The 23,788-nt window shown below is 48.7% G+C and overlaps 1 protein-coding gene, 1 non-coding gene and 1 pseudogene across 3 annotated transcripts; 2 read left to right on the top strand and 1 right to left on the bottom strand.

Moving 5' to 3' along the window:
- The first annotated feature begins 11,183 nt into the window (after positions 1-11,183).
- On the top strand, positions 11,184-11,757 carry LOC148002781 (large ribosomal subunit protein eL42-like; annotated as a pseudogene).
- Positions 11,758-13,180: 1,423 nt separating this feature from the next.
- Zscan10 (zinc finger and SCAN domain containing 10) lies at positions 13,181-23,107 on the bottom strand. 2 transcript variants are annotated; one of them, NM_001106981.2, is given in 6 exon segments: positions 13,181-14,923; positions 16,024-16,081; positions 16,230-16,294; positions 16,491-16,752; positions 17,667-18,121; positions 22,998-23,107. In NM_001106981.2, coding segments are annotated over 5 exon segments (2,337 nt in total). In that variant the 5' UTR covers positions 18,063-18,121; positions 22,998-23,107; the 3' UTR covers positions 13,181-13,367.
- Positions 18,965-19,100, top strand: LOC120095421 (small nucleolar RNA SNORA2/SNORA34 family). The gene has a single exon (XR_015632477.1). It is a non-coding gene; the product is annotated as a small nucleolar RNA SNORA2/SNORA34 family (small nucleolar RNA).
- Positions 23,108-23,788: the final 681 nt, after the last annotated feature.

Raw genomic sequence — 23,788 nt, 5'->3', positions numbered from 1 at the left:
TGGCTAGCTCTGGACAACACCAGACTGTCTTGGAGCTCTGAAACCTCAAGTCCTCACCTCTTTCAAAGAACATTCTAGCATCATTTACTTGGCCCCCTTACTCAGGCTGTGCACACTTGCTTTGACTCTATCCTTGAGCCCCCCTGTACCTTCACCCCAATTCTTTTTCCAGTCACTCTAGTCCTCTCCTGAGTAACAAAAGCTGTTCCTCAGGGTCAGTGTGCCAGAGCTGTGGTCATCATAGGGTGGGCAAGGCTGCATCTCAGGGAGCTGGAATTTGTGAATTTGAAAGAGTCATCCACCCAGTGCTGCTTTTAAAGGGTCAAGGGTTGCAGGCCTGAGGGGGTCGTGGCTGGCAGCTGAGGCCTGGTCCCTGTTGGAAGAATCTGAGTCCCCAAGGAGAGGTGAAGTTATAGCCTCGCTTATATCCCGGGACACTGCTGATGTCAGAAACATGGGGAGCCTGCTTTCTTACTTCAAAATGGCACAGACATAGTTGGAGTAAGGCAAAACCAAACTCTAATTGTATAAATTGCTCAATGTCCAACGTCTGGGTCCTCTGCTCTCCTCTAACGGGCTCGGGTCATGTCTCTGGCTCCGCCTTCTGTAGCATACACAGTTTCTCGCATGTGTCTAGATGCAGGCTGGCTCTGCTCCACTGTCTCTGCTCTTCATGGTAGTCACCCTATGGTATTGGAACCGCCAAATGCTGGGCTCTTCTGCTGAAACTTGCACCAGTAGCTTCGCCTGGGCTCTTTCAGGAACCCCAACCCTGCACACCGCCTTACCTGCTCACCACAATCTCTTCATGGCTTCCAAACAGTACCGCCTGATTTCGGTGAATCTTATGCTACTACCAAGTTTGGCTGCCAGCAGGAGGTACAACCTAGGCTGTCTTTGGAACACAGCTTGTAGGTGCTGACTCTCAGGAAACCCTTCCCAGATTCTACCTCCATGAGGTGGGGCTCTTCTTTTTTGGGGTGGGGTAAGGAGGAGGTTTTTTGAGACACGGTTTCCCTGGTTGTCCTTAAACTCACTCTGTAGACCGGGCTGACCTCAAACTCACAGAGATTCACCTGCTTCTGATTTCCAAGTGCTGGGATTAAAGGTGTGCACCACCACTGCCTGGTCGTAGGTCTCTTAATTACAACTGATTCTTTAGCCTCAGCTGACCAGCATCCCTTGTCCCAGGAGAGCAAATGTTTTATTCTAGTGGTTCTGGTCTCTTGTTAATAACAGCTAATTCTTCAGCTCCAGCTGACCAGACACCACAAATTCTTCATGAAACAATGGTCTGATAGAACCTTTGCTTCCTTCTGGAACTCAACAGCCAGCCCTCCACTATCTGCACGGCCTTTGGTATTCTTTTTTTTTTTTTTTTTTGGTTCTTTTTTTTTTTTTTTCGGAGCTGGGGACCAAAGGCCTTTGGTATTCTTATCGCCCAAGCTCTTACAGGATATCTAACTGAGCTCTCAATGCTCAAAGGCTCTTCTAGTCCAAAGCTTCAAAGTCTTTCCAAGGTCTCTCCTTCACAAGGCTGAATCACCACTATTTTGTGTACACAGGAGCAATGGTCACCATGTGGGACTAGGTTTGTAGTAAGGCCTGGAAGGCTCACCCATGTTTGCTGTTCTCAGAGAGCCCGCAGATCGTAAGTACTCAGTGAACACCCAGTCCTGGGTCAGCACTGAGGGGCCTTCAGGGACTGCCTGTCCTCTCTGGTCTGGCACAGGCTTTGCTTCCTGTCATTTCTGTTTTGACACGGGTATCGTTCCTGGAACATCAGACCGTACATTCAGGAGTAAATGTATCTATTGACCAGATTGATGGAAAAGTTTGGCTAAAAGGCCTGAGGAGGTGATGGCTCAATTGGTAAAACGCTTTCCGGACAAGCTGGAGGAGCTGACTTTGCTCCCTAGAATTCATGTAAGGAAGCTGGGGGATGGCCCAAATGGATAAAGCACTAGATGCACAAGAGAGAGGAGTGGAGGTTAGAGTCCCCAGTATCAGGTAGCATGCAGCAGTGTGGGAACTGCCTGAACCTCTTCACATAAGAGGCACACACACAGGGGGGCTGGAGAAATGGCTCAGCGGTTAAGAGCACCGACTGCTCTTCCAGAGGTCATGAGTTCAATTCCCAGCAACCACATGGTGGCTCACAACCATCTGTAAAGAGATCTGATGCCGTCTTCTGGTGTGTCTGAAGACAGCTACAGTGTACTTATATATAGTAAATGAATTCCACAGCAAACTGGCCAGCTGAGACTAGCTGAGTCCATGGACTTGCTTTGATTAATAAGTGAAGGGTGACCAGGGAAGACATTGGATGTCAACTTTGTTCCTCACACACATACACACGTGCACCAGGACACATAAACATACCACTCACGTGCAAAGACGCATGCATATACTCTCCCAAACACAAATAAATAATCTCCTCAGGGTACTGGAGAACACACCCAAATGCGATCCACAGTCGGAGGACATCTCTTAGCTGGGCAGAGCACACTGCCCTCCCGAGTCAAATGCCATCTGTGCAGTTGGGATGTGTGTGTGTCACATGGATGCCCGTGTAACACGGATGGAGGGAGCTAATTTGAGATTCTCTCCCCCTCTCTCTTTTATCTTCAAGACAGGGCTTCTCTCCTTTGGCTGCCCTGGAACTCACTCTGTAGACCCACCTGCCTCTACCTCCCAAGTGCTGGACTTAATGGCGTGTGCCTCCACCACCCGGTGACATTCTCTTACAGTCATATTTCCCCCAAAACATTAAATTCCAACTGGAACCAAAAGGGGTTGGGGATTTAGCTCAGTGGTAGAGCGCTTGCCTAGCAAGCGCAAGGCCCTGGGCTCGGTCCCCAGCTCCAAAAAACAAACAAACAAACAAACAAACAAACAAACAAACAAAAAACCAACTGGAACCAAAAAACCAGAAACCACTTTTAGTCACAGAGACCTTTGGCCCTTATTACTGCCACACGTTCAGATTCCAGCCAATGAGAAACCATGCTGTTACAGTGAAGCTTAGTCCAGTATCGTTCATGCCAAAGGCAACTGCTTCATAAACATGCTGTAAGTCTAATTTCTGCTCCAAACAGTAGATAATTAACTTGGTGCTGGTCCTTTTATCTTGCTGCACTCCTTTTAGATAACAGACTGGCATCAACTCTCAAAGCAGACCCCGTGATATACTTCCTTCAGAAAAGCCACAGACTTGCGCTAACAGGGCTGCTGCATGGACGAGACGCATTCGTTGTTGATTCCAAGCCACAGTGCATCAGTGCCTCATTAAAGGAAGGAGATCAAAGCTCTTCTCCCTTGGTGTTGTTAACATGAGTAAGCCCAGGTTTGAATTCTTTTTTTTTTTAAAGATTTATTCATTTATTATATATAAGTCCACTGTAACTGTCTTCAGACACATCAGAAGAGGGCATCAGATCCCATTACAGATGGTTGTGAGCCACCATGTGGTTGCTGGGATTTGAACTCAGGACCTCTGGAAGAGCAGTCGGTGCTCTTAACCACTGAGCCATCCCTCCAGCCCAGGTTGAATTCTTTACTTCATGCTGCTCTGCCTTCCATCCTCTGTCCGTGAGTCTAAGCCTGAGCCTGCCTGAGTCTGTGCTTAACAAAGGGCTTCTATTTATCTGTCTGTCTACCTATCACCTATCATTTATCTCTATATCTTTTATTTAATTGTTTCTGAATAATAAATTGTATTTTAATTACAATATTTCTCCCTTTTCTTTCCTTATCCCAAATGTTCCCATATACCCTCCTGCCCTTCTTCAAACTCATGGTCTCTCTTTTTTTTTTTTTTTTTTTTTCCGGAGCTGGGGACTGAACCCAGGGCCTTGCGCTTCCTGGGCAAGCGCTCTACCACTGAGCTAAATCCCCAACCCCGGTCTCTCTTTTTTAAATCAATTGTTATCGCGTGCATGTATGTATACATATATGTGCATATAGAGTACATATAGTCCTACATATAACCTGCTCAGTCTGTATAATGTTACTGGAGTGTGTTTTCAGGGCTGACTGACACCGGAGAACCAGCTGGTATGCTCGCCCCTGTGAAGGACCGTCTCTCCGGCTTGCAGTTTCACTCAGCTGCCTATAGTTCTTGTGTGGGGTTGAGGCTGTACACACTGTCGTTCAGCGTGTACACTGGTGTCTTCCTTTTTCAGCTCATTTCTGCAGTCGCACTGATGAGACTTTATGAGCGTAGCTTCTGAGGTTACTACGTCTCACAGAAATCTCACAGCAAAGTCTCCGATTCTCTGGATTCAAAAACAAAACAAAACAACCCCCCCCCCAAAAAAAAACCCCAAACCACTGATTAAGTCAATTTATTAGAGTAGTTGACTCAGGCATCTGCCGCTGTGACTTCACCCTCCATTCCCGGCTCACTACCGAAGGGAATTATGTTTCCCCATCTTGGAAGGACTGTGTAAGTCAGGAAATGACCCCACGTCTTAGAACTGTCACCACAGGGTGTTTCTCCCCATCGTACTTTTTATTAATTATTTGGAACATTCATACAATGTACTCCAATCACACCTGCTTCCCATTCCTTCCAGGCCCACCCTTCCAACCCCCTCACCCCCCCCAAAAAAAAACCCATACCAAGTCCGATTCGTGTTGCCTACGTACTGAATGGAGCATGGTAGCATGGACCGTGGGAATACCTCACGGAGACTCAGTCCAGAAAATGAACCTCTCTTTATCTCAGAGGTTCTGCTGCTGCTCAGAGTTGGTGGGGTTGGGCAGCGTGTTTGGTGACAGGACCCATGAGTGCTCCAGGCTATTACACATCATCCTACCAGTACTCCAAGTACCGCTCTCCGGTTTGCATCCTGTTTGCAGCCCCTGGGAAGTGCCTTGGGCCGAGCTCTCCTCCCCTGCATGTTGAGCAGCTGATGGTAGCTGGAGCTTCCCAGTAACCCAGAACAGCCCGTGTTCCGTTGTCTGTGGTGGTCTTGCTCCGCTACCTGTCACGGCCACTGTGTCAAGGTGTTTTTAGTGAGTCTGTGTCTTGTAGGCATGCGCACTCACTGGTCCTTTCGGTTTCTTTTCTTTTGTGCCTTTGATCAAGTCTGCACACACCTTCACCAGCAACTTCACGTTACAGCTGATGAGCTTGATCCGGATTCGGTGAACTGCCACCTCAGGTTCCACAGGCGTCTTTCCAGTATCTTTAAAAATCATGGCCATGGGGGTTGGGGATTTAGCTCAGTGGTAGAGCGCTTGCCTAGCAAGCGCAAGGCCCTGGGTTCGGTCCCCAGCTCCGGAAAAAAGAACCCCCCCCCCAAAAAAAAAAAAAAATCATGGCCATGGTGCAGCTTCATGACCTACTTGCTGGTTAGTCAGGACAGGAGCCGACTGAGCGGAGCTCTGACTCATGCTCAAACCACATTTTTTTTTTTTTTTAAGAAAAGGGCATCAGATCTCATTACTGATGGTTGTGAGCCACCATGTGGGTGCTGGGATTTGAACTCAGGACCTCTGGAAGAGCAGTCAGTGCTCTTAACCACTGAGACATTTCTCGAACACCCTCAAACCACATCTTAGAACAAAGCTCAGATGTATGCAAGAACCACATCTTAGAAAGCCTCTGGCTCTTTTTTTTTTTTTTTTTTTAAAGATTTATTTATTTATTATATATAAGTACACTGTAGCTGTCTTCAGATACACCAGAAGAGGGCATCAGATCTCTTTACAGATGGTTGTGAGCCACCATGTGGTTGCTGGGAATTGAACTCATGACCTCTGGAAGAGCGGTAGGGCGCTCTTAACCGCTGAGCCATCTCTCCAGCCCCCCACCCCCCCCCCACACACCCCCCCTCTGGCTCTTAAAGTCTGAGTTTGAGGGGTTGGGGATTTAGCTCAGTGGTAGAGCGCTTGCTTAGGAAGCGCAAGGCCCTGGGTTCGGTCCCCAGCTCCGAAAAAAAGAACCAAAAAAAAAAAAAAAAAGTCTGAGTTTGAGGCCAGCTTGGTCTACACAGCTGGCTGTTCACCTGCATGGCCGCATGTGTGCATGAGTGTGCGTGTGTGTGTGTGTGTGTGTGTGTGTGTGTTGGGGAAAATCTTTTAATTTAGGACAAAATCTTAATTTACCAAGAAAAAAAGTCCCCCCCCCTTTTTTTTTAATATTATAGATGGGACATTTTTGCACCTTGATTTTTTTTTTCTTTTCTTTTTTTCGGAGCTGGGGACCGAACCCAGGGCCTTGTGCTTGCTAGGCAAGCGCTCTACCACTGAGCTAAATCCCCAACCCCGCACCTTGATTTTTTTTTTAAACATTTTATTTATTTATTATATATTATGATTACACTGTCGCTATCTTCAGACACACCAGAAGAGGGCATCAGACTCATTTCAGATGGTTGTGAGCCACCATGTGGTTGCTGGGATTTGAACTCAGGACCTTGGGAAGAGCAGTCGGTGCTCTTAACCACTGAGCCATCTCTCCAGCCCCGCACCTTGATTTTTTAAAAAAGACTTATATACTTATCTTATGTGTGTGAGTACACAGTCACTGTCTTCAGACACACCAGAAGAGGGCATCAGATCCCATTACAGATGGTTGTGAGCCACATGTGGTTGCTGGGAATTGAACTCAGGACCTCTGGAAGAGCAGTCAGTGCTCTTAACCACTAAGCCATCTCTTTAGCCCTAAAGTTTTATGTTGTTGTGTTTTAAAGATTTATTTAGGGGTTGGGGATTTAGCTCAGTGGTAGAGCGCTTGCCTAGGAAGCGCAAGGCCCTGGGTTCGGTCCCCAGCTCCGAAAAAAAGAACAAAAAAAAAAAAAAAAGATTTATTTATGTATGTGAGTACACTGTAACGCTCTTCAGACACACCAGAAGAGGGCATCAGATCCCATTACAGATGGTTGTGAGCCACCATGTGGTTGCTGGGAATTGAACTCAGGACCTCTGGAAGAGCAGTCAGTGTTCTTAAACGCTGAGCAATCTCTCCAGCCCCAAGTCCTCTCCTTTTAATTAATGGATTGATTAATTTTTATTTTATAATACCTCAAGTCCAGTTAGTACTGCCTGCTAGGCAACCGGACATGCCCAGGGGCACTTAATGGGCAGGGGAATGGGGAAGGAAAGAGATCTAACCTGGATGTTCCTGGTGCTGCAGGCCTGGTGCAGGCAGGCAGAGGGGCGGCCTGGCAATGGAGCTCGAGGAGGTAGGGGGACAGCATGAGATTCAGGACACTCCCGTATCTGTTAAAGCTCTCAGAATAACAGTCAAGTGCCTCTGCCCTCACTGACTAGACCTTGTGCGTTTGTGGATGGGCAGAGCTGCAGTGAGCGGTGAGATCATCCGCATGGTGGCTGTGTACAGAAGCCAGTTTTTCACAGCTCTCTTTCCCATCCTCCTGCTCCTCCCTCCTTTCTGTCTCTCTTCCTCAATGTGCCCTGAGCCTTAGTCTGGGGTGGAGGCATTTGATGTAGATGTTCCATTTAGGGATGCGCACCGCTTCTTACCACACTGACCAGGTTTGAGTCTCAGCATTAACTGCTGCCCATTATATAGAGAAACTTCTTGGAATGACTGAGAGCAGCGCAGGCCTCTGAGTATGATCGTAAATAGTTAGAGGACAGTTTAACATGTTCATTTAACAAGGGGTGGAAAGGTGGCTCAGTGCTTAAGAGCACCGTCTGCTCTTCCAGAGGTCCTGAGTTCAAATCCCAGCAACCACATGTGGCTCACAACCATCTGTAATGGGATCTGATGCCCTCTTCTGGTGTGTCTGAAGGCAGCTACGGTGTATTCATCTAAAATAAATTAATTGGGGTTGGGGATTTAGCTCAGCAGTAGAGCGCTTGCCTAGCGAGCGCAAGGCCCTGGGTTCAGTCCCCAGCCCCGAAAAAAAGAAAAAAGAAAGAAAAAAGAAAAAAAATTAATTTAAAAAAACTAGTTAACGATATTATCTTTTCTCCTCTGGCCTATGGCCATGGGCTTTTAAAATCAGATTTATTCTATTATCTCTTATATTATGTGCATGTGTGTGGGTCTCTAAGTGCCAATGCCTGGGGGGGTCAGAAGCATGGGGTACCCTGGATCTGCAGTTACAGGTGGTCGTGAGCTGCCTGAACCTCTGAGAGCAGGACATATTCTTAACTGCTAATCCATTTCTCTGGTCTCCCCACAAACAATTGGTTTTAGCCTTTAGCACTCTAGGACTTTAGGGCTTTGCAAAATTAGGTATGAAATCTCTCAGTGGAGCAGATCTCAGACGCAATCCAAAAGCATTTGGTTACCCCTGTAGCCTCCATGACAGTCTTTCACCAGTGCACACTCAGCCTGATTTTAGCACACCAGGAAGCTAGGCGGCCATTTGTCAGATTCCTCTTCAGGTAGGAGAAGACGGTGACTAAATGTGAGAATAGAGTGTCTAGAGAAAGCCTTTCACTTCTTCTTTTTCTTTTTTTTTTTCTTTTTTTTTTTTTTGGTTCTTTTTTTCGGAGCTGGGGACCAAACCCAGGGCCTTGCGCTTCCTAGGCAAGCGCTCTACCACTGAGCTAAATCCCCAACCCCAGCCTTTCACTTCTTGAGAGTACTGAACACAAGGTAGCAGGAACTGGGCAGACCTCAACCACTCTGCCTTGCTGAAGCTGAACCAGGGTTGGTAGAAGCAGGGCTGTTGAAGGAGGAGGAAGGGGGGGGCAGGGTTGGAGGAAGAAGCAGAGAGAGGGGAAGACCAGAGGAAAGATGAGCATCCTGAAACATTTAGATGGTTTGAGAGCTGCATGTTAACTTTCCCAACCCTTATTACTTTATTTAGTCCATTACACACACACACACACACACACACACACACACACACACACACACACACACACACAAAGTCGTATTCAAGTGGTTACTGTTATTTTCAAACCATACCAGTAAGCCAGGTGTGGTGGTGGCTCCTGCCCCAAATCCTAGGAATCAGGAGACTGATTCCTATAGCACTCTGTATCTGAGGCCGGCTTGGTGGACAGAGGGAGCTTCAAACAAGCCTAGACTTTGTAAAGTGACCTCATCAACCACTCTTCACTTTCCACAACCCACACTGCTTAGGTCTGGAAAGCTGTGATGGTGAGGGAATTAAGGACAGACACATAGACAGAACATGCACAGACAACCTGGGGTCAGGTGGGGTGCACATGATCTGATGGAATGGCACATAGTATGGCCACAGCCTGAAACCTCAGAATGTTTATTACATACACCACAGCGGGAGGGCTTGTCTAATCTCAGTATGAGATCTCTGTAGGAAGGCAGTCTGAGGCAGTGAATGGCAGCAAATGTCCGGGTGGAGGAGGAAGGCCCAGTTGCTGGATTTCTATGCACACCGACCAATCATCTGTAAACATGCTTGGGCAGGACGAAAGTGAGCTTTGCCAACTTCAAGCTCTGCCAGTGTGGAAACTGCTTTGAGGTTTTGGTCTTTGTCGTGGCTGTGAACACAATACACCCAGGATTCCAGTCACTCAGGGCTCCCTCTGCTCCCTGTGCTCACAACCAGAGAAAAGGAGATCTAATCACAAGTAAGGGTCTACAGTGTGGAAAACTCAGGAGTGTTGGGTACATCCTCTACACAGGGGTTGAGACACCTATTCTTGGTTGTCAACGTGGCTACATCTGAAAGAAACTACAGTCCAGAAATGGAGGGCACACCTGTGAGAGATTTTTTTGTTTGATTTGAAGTGGGTGACCTCACTTCTAGTCCAGACACACATCTTTGATCCAGATCTTGAGGTGCTAGGACAAACCTTTAACCTGGGCCACACCTTCTGCTGGAAGTCTATATAAGGACATAGAAGACTGAAGCTTTGGCTGTTGGCCTGCTGGCTAGCACTGTCATTACTTCATTGGAATTAGAGCCGCCTTTTTCTTCTTCTTCTTCCTCCTCCTCCCCCCCTCTTCCTCCTCCTCCTCCTCCTCCTCCTCCTCCTCCTCTTCCTCCTCTTCCTCCTCTTCCTCCTCTTCCTCCTCTTCCTCCTCCTCCTCCTCCTCCTCCTCTTCTTCTTCTTCTTCTTCTTCTTCTTCTTCTTCTTCTTCTTTCCCAGAGCTGGGGACCGAACCCACGGCCTAGGCAAGCGCTCTACCACTGAGTTAAATCCCCAACCCCCCTCTTCCTCTTCTTCCTCCTCCCCCACCACCTCCTCTTCTCCACTTCCTCATCTTCCTCCTCCTCCTCTTCCTCCTCCTCCTCCTCTTCCTCCTCTTCCTTTTGTTATTTTGGAGACAAGGTTTCCCTGTGGAGCTCTAGCTGCTGTCCTTGAACCCAGGCTGTCCTTGAACTTTGAGAGGATGATACCCACTAACTGCTGGGGTTAAAGGTATGCACCACTCTCCCTGGTCGCCAATGTGTTTCTAAAGTATCTTGATTCATGACTTTCTCTGTTCTGTTACTATAAAAACATCATGAAAATGTTACCACACTCGAAATTGGAAATAGAACCTGAGCTCCCAGGCCAGAGTAATTCATGTTTGGCTCCAGAATAAACTATTCCCCATTCCCACTGAGGTCCTAGCTGTGCTTTTGTATCAATGTTACTTGGGGTGAAGACTATACAGCTCTTTTATGTCTTCCCAAGCGTTGAAAGAGAATGGTCCTTACCAGCTTCTGGGGTTGAATTCTTGGTCCTCAGTTGGTGCAGTTGTTAGGGAAGTATTGGCAGGAATAGCTTTACTGGAGGGCATACATTGGGGATGGGCAGGCTGTGAGGTTTCGAAAGGCACCTGCTCCCACTGCACTCTGCCTCTTGTGGGTTGGGGTGGGATCTTAGCTGGAGCTCCAGTCGCCTCCTCCTTCATGGATTCTAAGTCTCTGGAATGGTAAGTCCAAGTAAACTCTGTCTTCTGTAAGTTGCTTTGGTCATGCTGTTTTATCAGAAAAGTAGAAAAGTAACTAAGACCCTTTCCCGGGGGCTGGAGAGATGGCTTAGTGGTTAGGAGCACTGGTTGCTCTTCTAGAGGACCTGAGTTCAAATCCCAGCAACCACATGTTGGCTCACAACCATCTGTAATGGGATCTGATGCCCTTTCTGGCGTGTCAGTGACAGCATACTTACATACATAAAATAAATCTTTAAAAAGAAAAAAAAAAGACCATTTCCTGTTCGGCGTGTGTGGTTGAGGTGGGGATCGCTGCCGCCCATCTCTCGACACTTCTGCTGCAAAGATGGTCAATGTACCTAAAACCCAAAGGACTTTCTGTAAGAAATGTGGCAAGCAGGGTTGGGGATTTAGCTCAGTGGTAGAGCGCTTGCCTAGCAAACACAAGGCCCTGGGTTCGGTCCCCAGCTCCGGAAAAAAAAAAATGTGGCAAGCACCAGCCTCACAAAGTGACCCAGTATAAGAAGGGCAAGGATTCCCCGTATGCCCAAGGAAAGCGGCGTTACAACCGGAAGCAGAGCGGCTACAGTGGGCAAACAAAGCCAATTTTTCTTTTCTTTTTTCTTTTTTGGTTCTTTTTTTCGGAGCTGGGGACCTAACCCAGGGCCTTGCACTTCCTAGGCAAGCGCTCTACCACTGAGCTAAATCCCCAACCCCCAAAGCCAATTTTTCGAAAGAAGGCCAAGGCCAAAACCACAAAGAAGATTGTGCTCAAGCTTGAGTGTGTTGGGCCCAAATGCAGATCTAAGAGGATGTTGGCCATTAAGAGATGCAAGCATTTTGAACTGGGAGGCGACAAGAAGAGAAAGGGCTAAGTGATACAGTTCCAAAACTTGTGTTTTCTGAGAGGAAAATACTGAAGCAGTAGAAAAATGACCTGCTAGAGAATACAAGTTATTGTTAATGATAAAAAGAAAAAAAAAAGAAAGAAAAGTAACTAAGGTATCAGAAAAATCATGCAACAGACACCCACTAGGTTCAGGATGCGGGCAGAGGTCAGATCTCCAGGTCTGAGGCTTCTCCTTGTCTGGAACTACATGGGGTCCAGGATCAAGACCTGAGTGAGGCAGCTGCTGCCGCTATTTTGGAGGTAAACTCTCCCTTCTACCTTAGCTAATAACACACACCTCAGTTCCCATCGAGAGTGGTGAATGGCGTCCAGTGTGGGATAAGGACACCGATGTGTCCTGGGGTTCTAGAACCCCCAGAGTAGAAAAAGGAGGGGAACAGGACTGGAGCACAGGAAGGGACATCATAGCAGAGGTATTTTTTCCTGTTTGCCCTGGGCTGTGCACAGCCTCTGGGAAGGGGACTCTTGAATGTTCTGGAAGTGTAGGAGAGGGTTGGCTACTTGGAGCCATCAGTGAGGGCAGGCACTTCTGAGTCAGTTCTCAGCTTTCTTCTGATCCTTTCAGAAGACAGGAGCTGACTGCATTTTTATTTATTTATTTGATCAATCATCCCTCTTGAGTCCAGTTTGGCAGAAGAAAGAGTCCTCATTGTTGTCTTGCTGACCTCATCAATCCTAAAGGACTGTTTACTACAACACACGCCCACAAGTCCCAGCAGTGCTGGGGAGATTGTCAACAGAAAGGCTCTTCCTTCAACCTCTTAGCCTTAGCCCACCTTCCAGTGTTACAGCACTCCATTTTTGTGCTTTTGGTGTATAGGATGGTTAGCTGGTCTCAACAGACATTTGCCGTGCTAGCAGATTTTGTTCAATTGCTGGCATGCTCGGTTTGGGAAAAATCACGACTCTACACCAAGTTTCCCAGTGTACCTCAACTTAACCTTGGATTCTACATTAACAAGTGCCTAGAGCTACAGGAAGCCTGACATGTTGTGTTGGCTAACACTGATTTTAGGAAGAATCCCAGGAAAGCCTGGTGCTGGACTTCTGCCACAGCTGGTTGTCACTGTTGGTCACCCTTGCCCTTTCATCCTGCTAGAGGATCTTCTGCAGTCATGAGGGAGATAGAACCGCTCACAGAGGGGAATGTGGTGACTGATGGCACTTCGCTGGCCTTAAACAAGAGAGGATAGCTCAGTGCTCCAGCGCCTGGGTTGCATCCTCAGAATACGGGGAAGGAGTTCAGTAGGTTGACTATTTGCCTTGAAGGTCCTAGGTTTGAAGCCCAGGACTGCATAAACCAATACACAGTGGCATATATCTCTAATCCAAACACGCAGAAGGTAGAGGCAGGAAGACCAGAAGTTCAAGGGTACCCCAAGATACACTATACCCTGTCCCCAAGGAGAGAAAGAAAAAAAAAATCAGAAGGATCACTTTGAGAAGACAGCTTTACTTAAAAACTCTAAAAACAAATTTCTGGAGTCAGGGGAAGAGGTAAACAGTGGGGAGGCCAAACGTGGAGGAACCGGGAGAAGGTATGTGTGAAGGGGGACACCATAGGGAATCTTATTCATGTAGGGAGGCGATATGGGACAGGCTGCCGGAACACGGGTGGAGCTAGTACAGCGTCTCCCGGGCGTGGGTTCGGAGGTGGCGCAGCAGGTGCGAATTGCGGCTGAAGCCGCGGCCGCACAGCACACAGGAGTAAGGCCTTGCGCCTGTGTGAAGCAGCAGGTGGCGCAGCAAGTTGGAGCTGCGATTGAAGCTCTTGCCACACTCAGGGCACTCCTGGGGGTCTTCCGTTTCTTGCTTTGACCCTGTGTGTGTGACCAGGTGGCGCTGCAGGTGCGCATTGCGTCGGAAACTACGGCCGCAGGTTGGACAGCTGTAGGGCCGTTCCCCAGTGTGACTGCGGCGGTGGCGGGCCAAGTTGGAGCTGTTGCGGAAACGGTGACCACAGGTGTCACAGGCGTGGGGCTTCTCCCCCGTGTGGATGCGTCGGTGGCGTGCCAGGTGGGCATTCTGGCTGAACCCCTCTCCGCATTCGTTGCATCGGCAGGGCTTCTCCCCTGTGTGGCAGCGTAGGTGGCGGGTCAGGTCTCGCATTTGGCAGAAGCTTTTGCCACACTGGGCACAGTGGTAAGGCCGGAGGCCACCGTGGGTCAACAGATGGCGAGCAAGGCCAGCCCGTCTCACAAAGCGTTTGCTGCACTGAGGACAGGCGTGGGGCTTCTCACCTGTGTGCACCTGCTGGTGGTTGATCAGCTGAGAATTTTGGGTGAAGCAGCGGCCACAGACCTGGCAGGAGAAGGGCCGTTCACGGGTATGGACTCGCCTGTGGGTTATCAGGTGCTCGCTTTGTCGGAAGACCTTGCCACAGTCACTGCACACATAGGATTCACTCTCCTGGTGAGAGCTAAGATTGCCAGGGTCTTCAGAGGACTGATGATGGTCCTTGTCCTTGGCATGAATACGCAGGTGACGCTTTAAGCTAGAGCGCCTCTGGAAGGTCTGCCCGCAGTGGGAACAGAGGACAGCTGCCACCGCTGGCACTTTTGTCTTGCCTTCTGGGTTTGGCGTGGGAATTTGTTCCTGGGCATGTGCCATCAGGTGCTGCATGAGGCTGGAGCGACGCCGGAAGCCCTGGTTACACTCAGCGCACCGGAAGGTAGGCTCAGAGAAATGCGTTAGCAAGTGCTTCCTCAGGTGTGAGCTCTGGCGGAAGCGGTGGCTGCAGAGATGGCAGGCGTGGGGTCGCTCGTCTGTGTGCGTGCGCATGTGCAGCTTGAGGATGGAGCTGCGTCCAAAAGTCTTCCCGCACCACAGACACCGGAAGGATCGAGAGCTTGGGTGAGGTTGAGAGCTGGGGTGAGATTGTAGCTGGTGGGCCTGTAGATGGGACATCTGTGAGAAGTTCACTCCACAAGCTGTACATATGAACTGCACCTCCGCCTGAGGCTTTGGGGCATCCGCAGTTCCCCTAACCTCCACAACTTCACCGCTGTCAGCAGGGGTTCCTCCCGAATCAGGGCTGCTTGTTTCCTTCCCAAGAGTCTGCGTAAGAGGCTCTCCTGCACCTCCAGGTTTGTCTGTCTGGGACTCTGCTCCGATGGCGGCAGGTTTCCGTTCTTCAACTTTGAGTTCCTCGCTGCCCGGCATTCTGCTTCCAACTCCTGGAGAAGAAGCAAACGGAGAGGGCTCGGAAAGGTGACGTGACACTTTAATCCCAGCAGAGGGGGGTCGATTTATGAGTTTGCTGCTAGTCTGGTTCACACAGACAGTTCCAGAACAGCCAGGGCTTCATAGAAACCCAAAACAACAAAGGGGGGGGGGGGAGGGGGGAAGCAGTGGCGGCAGCAGCAGCATCGGGCCTTTCTGAAAGAGCTACTAGGCACCAGAAACTAATGGGTCCAGAAAGGAATCCAGAATTCTGTAAAGCTGGAGACGGGCAGAGCCTGAGAATGCCTACTCATTCTCTACTCCTCCATTTCCCGCTATTTTTCAGACAGCATCTCCATATTGCCTGCAACTAGGAACCCCACCACCTCAGCCTCCCAAATGCTAAGATTACATCACACTGCACCACCTCCTTTTAAAGTGTAGAGTTTAGGTCCATTAAATATATTCCGTGTCATGCAACAGCCACAGCTATTTCATAACCACTAGCAGTTATCCCTTGATCACTTCTTTATTTTTTAACATGTACATGTATTTTGCATGTATGCATATATGTGCACCATATGCATGCAGTGCCCACAGAGGTCAGGAGACATAGCTGGTCGTAGCAGCGCAGGCCTCTCTAGTCCCAGCACTCGGGTGGCAGAAGCAGGGGGATCTTGAGTTGAAGATTGGCCTGGGCTACTTAATGATCATGTCTAAAAGTAACTGGGGAAGAAAGGCACAAAGGTGGGCTGGAGAGATGGCTCAGTGGTTAAGAGCACTGACTGCTCTTCCAGAGGTCGTGAGTTCAAATCCCAGCAACCACATGGTGGCTTACAACCATCTGTAATGGGATCTGATGCCCTCTTCTGGTGTGTCTGAGGACAGCTACAGTGTGCTTATATATAATAAATAAATAATTAAAAAAGAAAAAAAAAAAAGGTTGTCAGAAAGGGTGAAAGGAAGATTTCCTAGATTTGGTTACGGGCGCCACTAGACAAATAAATGAGCAAAACAACAGAAGACTGTCAGCGTCCACCCAGCAAAAGATTACAATGCCACATGGTCTCTGGAACTGTAAGCAAAGAGCCTTCAGTGGTCATGACAAGCTTACCAAGAGGGTTTGCAGGCCAAGCTCTCTTCTCTGAGGTATCCTCAAAGGTGAGGGATTCCTGCAATAAAAATCAAGACTGTGAGTAAAGTGTGGACTCTGGGGCCTGAGAGAAACAGAAGCACACTAGGATTAAACAGAAGGAATCATGGACTGGTAAAAGCCAGATGCTAGAGAATATTCTAGAGCCTGAGATCAGCTCAACTTACCAACACAGCTGCCAGCTCTTGGTCTCTGGAATCCTCCTCGAGCCCTGAGGGGCCCTGCATGGGGTCTGACAGTGTTGGGAGACAATGATGTTAGAAGGCAGTATTGCCAGCTATGTAGGGCTTTAAAGAAATGGCTACCCACCCCCCACAAAACCATGAAGTTACCCTAGCACTATCTAGCCGCACACTCATCCCTGGCTTCTACCCCCCTCCCCACCTCCCCAAATATCCAGTCTGTTTCCTGGAACACCAGCTCCTCACTGCTTTCTTGTGGGTCCTGGAGTATCTCCTGGGGCTCTGGGCTCATTGGCCAATTTGAACTTGGGGCAAGTTTCCACTCCTCAGATTCGGCAGGCTTCGTGGGCACTGGCTGAGATGGAGATAACTCATTCAATGGATGCAGGGCTGGACTCTCTTCTGAGGGCAACTCCGTCTGGGGGCCGTGGCTGGGAACCTGGGAAGGGCTACTTTGTTCCTCTGAGACGTCTACAGGGGCATTCTTGCCAGCACTGAAGCTAAAATCCTGTTGAAAACATCAGTCTTAGGAGGCAGGCAGGACTCATGTCATAGTCTACCAAGTCTCCCAGGATAGTACAGAGAGACAGGGAGTGTTACATAGTTAGAGGTAAGTACAAGTTAGTGGATGTGACAAGGGACAGGAGAACAGAAGGGGCATTTTTATAGTCTACATTGTAAGAACATACTGGTACTTCATACTGTTGAAAGGAACCTACATATAAATGCTATCAGCTTAAGGCACAGAGTTAACTGTTCTAAGTTAACCCCTGTGCTGACCTAGATGCCTCTGGAGTACAAGGCTGGTGACAGCAGCAGCGGCACAGTGTTGAAGAAGAGCTCGGACCCAGACATCAACGGAACAAGAAAAGAGCATAGGGGTGATACAAGAGACCCCGGCATGACAAGCACTAGAAATGGGACCAGAGACTGGATGTGGTGGGGAGTGACTTTACTCCCAGCACTTGCAAGGCAGAGGCAAGTGGGTCATTGTGTGTTCAAAGCCAGAATGGACTACATTGACAGAGATACTGGACAGCTAGGACTACACAGAGAGACCCTGTCTCAAAACAAACAAACCAACCAACCAACCAAAAACACACCCTGAAATGTGACCGCAGGGATGGCAGTCTGAATGGTTCTCTTGACTGGAGCCCCTCCCCCTTCTGGCTGCCTACCGAGGAAAGGCGGGCTTCCTGGTTTGTTTAAGGTGTTGATCTTCTAAACACTGGCTGTGCATAAAGGGCCACTTGAAGAATCGACTCCGCGATCTGCTCACTGCCTTTGTAGTGACGGACAGCATGAACGCTAGGATTCTCGTCACAGACGGAGGCCAGTGGAATTCGCAGGTTTCTTCAGGAGGTTATCAGTTTCTGTCCACTCACCCCAACCCCTACAGATCCAGACCAGTCCCCATCTCACCAGTGGCCCCGTGTGGCTGGTGTCTCTGGGTGTCACGCCCTCCAACAGCTGTACCATCTCCTCTCCATTCCGGAGCGGTTGGCCATGCAGTCGGCTCAGCACATGCGGGGGCAGGACGCTCAGGAACTGCTCCAGAACCAGCAGCTCCAGGATCTGCTTCTTGGTATGCAGAGCCGGTCTCAGCCAGTGGTTGCAGAGTTCCCGGAGCCGACCCAGAGATGCCCGTGGCCCCATATCTTCCTGATACTGGAAACATCTGAAAAGCTGGTGGGCCACCTCAGGCCTAGGCCTGGACTCTGCCGGCCTGGGATCCTCCTCGCCAACCTCATCCTCCTCTAGCTTCACGGCTCCGGAATGCTCTTGTTCCGGGGCATCTGGGACTGCTTCCGCCATCATCTTTCACAATTCCCACACTTGGGCCGCTCTTAAACCCCCTTCTTCAGCTCCTCCTACACCTGTGAAGCCGAAGATCTGTTAAAATTCGCTACCGGAGCCAGGCGCCTGTTTTCCCAGCACTCAGGATGTGGAGACTAGAGGACTAGGAGTTCATGGCCAGCCTTACACACACACACACACACACACACACACACACACACACACACACACACACACACACACACACACACACACACGTACGCACGCACACACACGTGCGCGCACACACACACAAAAGCACGGTATACTGAGGGAAGCTAACCCCTATTTAGTTCCAGGCATGGTGGCTCACCATGGTCTACATAAGAGTTCCAGGATAGCCAGGACTAAATAGAGAGAGCCTGTCTTAAATAAAAGATTTTGGGGCTGGAAAGATGGCGTAGGGGTGAAGAGCACTGACTGCTCTTCCAGAGGACTTGGGTTCAATTCAGTCATCTGTGACAATTCCCTTTCAGAATTCCAGTTCCGAGGAGGTCTGGCCCCAAGGGCACTTGTACATATGTAATGCACAGGCATATGTGCAGACAAAATACTTCCATACAACAAATGAATCTAAAAAATAAAAAAAATAAGGGGTTGGGGATTTAGCTCAGTGGTAGAGCGCTTGCTAGGCAAGCGTCCTGGGTTCGGTCCCCAGCTTCGAAAAAAAGAAAAGAAAAAAAAAATAAAAAATTGAGTGCAGTAATATTGGAGAGTTGACTCAGCAGTTAAGAGCACTGACTGCTCTTCCAGAGGTCCTGAGTTCAATTCCCAGCCACTACGGGTGGTTCACAACCATCTGTAATGGGATTTGGTGCCCTCTTCTGGTGCATCTGAAGAAATACATAAAGTAAATAAGTCAATCTAAAAAAAAAAAAATTTGAATGGCTCTCACTGAAGACCAGCGGTCGTACTGTAGCTGTTGGTTTCAAGCAGACGCCTAGAGAACTGTCTTCCTGTGGTTTGTTGGCTCTTCTGGACTTCAATAGAGAGTGACTTTTCCATCTGGAAGAAACAACCCCTTGTTGTGTCTGGTTTGACAGCTTCAGTTATGACTGACTCTTAGGAACAGCAGAGTACTGGGGAAAGTACTGGGAATAAACTAATAACTTAAAAAAAAAAAATTTGAATGTGGCTTTCCGAGGAGTCCTTTCCCCACCGTCAAGGTCAATCACTCACGGCATCTCACAAGGGTAGAAAACTCAGGTAGGGCTGAGGGCTGGGCCCGGAATTCAGGTGGTAGAGTGCTAGCCTAGCAGTACAAACTTCTGGGTTCAGTCCCCAGCCAGCACTGCAAAACTCGGCATGGTGAGACAGGCCTATAACCAGGAGCTGGAGGCAAGAAGAGCAGAAGTTCGAAGTCATTCTCAGCAGCTACATACGAAGTTTTAGGCTAACCTGGGCTAGGGGTTGTCTCAAAATGGGGTGGGAGTGGAATTGGTGAAGGTGGGAATGGAGATAGTTTGCGATCGAGAGCGATTGCCACGAAAGCATGGGGCCCAGAGCTCAGATCTCAGGCTCCACGTAACAAGCAAGACATGTTCCCACACGAGGCAGAGACAGGAGCGTCTGTGGGGTTGCTGGCTGCCAGTGTAAAGGGCCCAGGTCCTGTCTCGGTAAGCATTTGGTGGCTTCCATCTATCTGTAACTCCAGTTCCTGGTGATCTAGTGCTCTCCTCTGGCCTCCAGGGATCCCAGGTAAGCACACAGTGTACATACAAGCATGTAGGCAAAACAGTTGTCTGTACAGAATAAAAATAGACAAATCCTTAAAAAAACAAACCTGTTTTTCATTTCAATCTTTTTAGGCCAGTAGCTTGGAGAAGCAATTCAACAAGTTTTATCTTGGACATCAGGAAGGGATCTAGGTTCTTCACAATCAATCAAGCCTCAAGGGGAGCACTGTTCTAAAGCAGATTTATCATCCACCCTTCCTTTTTACATTTGAAAAAAAAATAGTTTGGGACTGGGGATTTAGCTCAGTGTTAGAGCGCTTGCCTTGCAAGCACAAGGCCCTGGGTTCGGTCCCCAGCTCCAAAAAAAAAAAAAAAAAGAAAAAAAGAAAAAAATAGTTTGAGGACAACCTACCAGAGCTGAGGTAAACAGTAACCAGAGTCCCACCGCCTAGCATTGCATTCAGCTGTTCCTCATCTCCAAGTGTGATTACAACTCACTTTCTCCGCCATCCCTCCAGCTCGCCTTGGAAAGTTTTACGACTGTCCACCAGAGGGCACTAGTCCTACAGGCACGAGCCCCTCCTCCAACCTTTTCCTCCAGCTCAGAGGGCTACTTCCTAAGGATGCTACTCAAATCAAATTCAGTCCTGCTCAATTCAGTCTTACAGTACTGATCAGAAGGTTTAACTCCTCTTTCAAGGCAGGGGGCATGGAGCCCAAAACTCAAGAGCCTCAGGAGTGTTAGGCAAATATTCCACTGGGCCACACGTCAACCAGTTTAAGTTCCTTAGACACTTTGGCTGTGTCTCCCAAGCCGACCTCCCCCTCCCCTGCCTTCTCACTAACAGTGGGAGTCCTGATAGGGGGATGGGACCAGAGCCTCAGGCAGAACTTTCCTCCCCAGTAACTGCGGCTCAGAGAAGCAGCACACAGGGAGAGCTTGTGGTCATTGTTCTTGTCGTTATTGATTGTAACATGTTATCAAAGCTACCTGGGCTAGGCAAAGTGTCTCTGCCCCGAATTCTGGATAGATAGTGTCCATGATGGAGAGGTCTCTAAATTCCCTTCGCAGGAGAGCGGACCGGGTGGAAGTGTTACAGAACAAAGGAAATACAGATTTTAAGCTGGCCTTCGGAAGGAAGAGGGATGTGGTGTGAAATGTTGACCCAGGCCTAAGTCCTGCCTCCGGTCATGTTTCCTCCTGCCTGATCCTCTCCCTCCTGCTCACAGCCTGTCCAGTATGGGCTCTTTCACTTTGTAGGTGCTTTTCTTTCCTATTGCCACGACCTCTTGCAGTTCAGGAACCCTGAAACACATCACCTACTGGCTAACGTACCCCAGTCACTGCTCATTGAAATCTCTTCTCTTGGCTTGAGCAAGAGGCATTGTGTCAAGGTCAATAAGTTTTTGCCTGGCATTTGAAGTGACTTACTTTAATGATGGAACATGTGCAAGGAAACAGCAGCAGCAGCAGCAGCAATAATAATAATAATAATAATAATAATAATAATAATAATAATAATAAATAGTATTAACAACAATAATATTGCCACCTTGAAGTCCTAAGAATCAAAGCACAGTTCAGGGCAGAAAAAAATCTATAATAAACATCCAAAAACTAGGGGCTGGGGCTTGAGATGTAGCTCTCTTGATAGAGTGCTAGCCCACCAAGCATGCTCTAAGCCTCAGGATTGGTCCTCAGCACACACATGCCAGGGGTCATGACACAAACCCTCTAAATCCTAGAACTTGGGAGGTAGAGACAGGCAGATCAATGGAGTTCAAGGTCATTCTCGTCTCTGTTGGGGATTCGAGGAGAGTTTGGAATCTGTGACTCTGTCTCAGAAAGTAACAAACACATTAGAAAGAAAAAGGCAAAAGGGAGAGGGGCTATCAAGCCAGTCACCGGATGGGTGAGGCGGGATTGAAAGTCTCAGGCTTGCCCGGACTGCATCTTCAGTGAGGTAAGAACCCTTCTCAAAATAAGAACACAGAGGGGTTGGAGAAGTATCTTAGGAATAGGACATTAGTTCAGCCAGCACACCAAGCCCTAAGCTCGACCCCACACACAGAAATGGCATTTCATTCCGCTGTTTAAAGAAGCACATGAAAAAAATATGGAGGCCCTCCAGGTTCAGAGCACAGGTGCTTTTCCGGGGCTCATGAGATTTCCAGAGGTCCTAAGTACCAGCACCCACCAGTCGACTCCCAACCGTTTATGGGCTCCAACTCCCTCTTCGGCAGTGCAGATGCACATGCAGACCAAACCCTCCATAGACATACATACATATAAAATAAATATACAGAAATAAAGACAACTAGAGAGTGAAATCACTCTGGCAGGCCACTCTGCAGTAGACGATAGTGAGTACCAAGAGTTTATCAACCCACTCAGCCGTCTGATGCTTACTTCATCCTGCCTGGGCTCGCTTGCTAGATCAACCATTTAATCTAACAAGTTCGGAGAGACCAAGAGTGACATACTCACAGCTCCACCTGGTGCTTTGGTGATGCTTGCTAATGTGAAAATGGGGTTCCGAACCCATTACTTCCACCCTGCCCTGTGAGATTTTGCCGGCATTAGCTTGGAGTGTGACAGTGTAGAGAAGAAGCAGAGAATTCCAGATTCAGGTCAAAGACACGCCTACCTACACAAAGCATCCGGAATTTCTAGGTGAGGCCTAGCCACTGGGTTTCCAGGAGGTGGAATTCGGACAAGTTGGCCTTAGAAAGTCAGTCCCTCCCCCAGGGCTCCAGGACAAAAGGCCGATCAATATGCATCTCTGTAGGGGGTTCCCTGGGTGCGGGGCGAGAAAGCTCTAAAGGAAATCTGGCCGGTCTAAATTTATACAGGTTCTGCTATAAAACCCACCCACACTAGGGAGCTCAGAGGCCAGAGTGGTCCCCAGCAAGAAATAACCCCTCTCCCTGCGCCATGCAAGCAGTCTAAATTGCTCAACTTTGCTGACTTGGGTTCTTTTCTTTTCTTTTCTTTCTTTTTTTTTGACCATGCTCCCTCCCCTTCTGGTGCTGGGAACGCATGGCTTCCCCACTTCTGGGACCCCTCCCTCAGGTCCCCAAGGCCACAAATGCATCATGCTGTGTGGCCTTGGAATCTCCAGCACACAGTTACCCGATCATTATAACCAAGACTTTGTTAACCGTCAACCCACCAGTAGGTTCCCAAACACCCTTCACTCTCCACAATTCGGGAAGCCTACAAACCAGCCCACGAACTCACCACTCCGGGTACCGAATCCTGAGGCCGAGATGTTGAGAGATCCTTGGAAGGATCCAGGACAAGAGACGGCCTAGGCCAGCCGGTGGAAGGACTCCAGGGAAATGGAACAGGAAGTTCCCAGCCTGTCCCATCCCTTTCAGGTAAGGGGATAAAGGGGCTTCCAGGAATTAACCCTTCACCTCCCAGTTTGGGTGGGGCGGGGAAGAGGGAGGAGCCGGAAAAATCGTGGCAAAAGTGATGACTCCAGATTCAAACTTTGCCAAGCCCAGGTAAGAGTTAAATTACTCTAAACCAGAGCTCCTCATCTACACGGGGACAGACTTCCGCCCTTTTGGGGGCAAGAGCTTCTGTTTTTAGTGCTTGCTGTACGTGTAGGCCTTTTGCTTACCTTCTCACTCATACAACCAATATTTAGCTACATATGTATCAAACAGCAGGCTCTAAGGACATAGGGCTGAAATGAGGAACCAGGCTCTGTCCCGGGTGTATTTGGAGTGTGGGGTTACACTCTAGGGAACAGAAGAGACAGCCGTTGTAAGAAAATAAGACAAGCCAGTCAGACTGGTGAACACCTTTAATCCCAGCACTCAGGAGGCAGAGGCAGGTGGATCCCTGTGAGTTCAAGACCAGCCTGGTCTACGGAGTGAGTTACAGGTTATAGTTAAGTAGTGAGATCTTGTCTCAGAAAAGAAGAGGGCAGGGAACAGAAGCCAGGTGTGGTGTTTATACCTGTAATCCTACCATTTGGGTGGCTGAGGCTGTAAGAGTACCATGAAGTCCAGATGGGCTTG

Source organism: Rattus norvegicus, chromosome 10 (assembly GCF_021556685.1).
Source record: "Rattus norvegicus strain SHRSP/BbbUtx chromosome 10, alternate assembly SHRSP_T2T, whole genome shotgun sequence".
In the NCBI taxonomy this organism is placed as follows: Eukaryota; Metazoa; Chordata; class Mammalia; order Rodentia; family Muridae; genus Rattus; species Rattus norvegicus.
The sequence above is the reverse complement of the archived record's forward strand: the minus strand, read 5'-3'. Positions and strand labels throughout refer to the sequence as shown.

What these genes read in the sequence shown, in the direction of transcription:
- Zscan10 (XM_087571400.1), bottom strand. Translation starts at nt 17,922, where the DNA reads ATGTTTCCAGTATCAGGAAGATATGGGGCCACGGGCATCTCTGGGTCG. An exon ending in CCAGCCACACGGGGCCACTG is followed by an intron (nt 16,295 to 17,666) that starts GTGAGATGGGGA and finishes CAACACTGTCAG; the next exon opens with ACCCCATGCAGGGCCCCTCA. An exon ending in TTGGCCTGCAAACCCTCTTG is followed by an intron (nt 14,924 to 16,023) that starts GTAAGCTTGTCA and finishes CTTCTTCTCCAG; the next exon opens with GAGTTGGAAGCAGAATGCCG.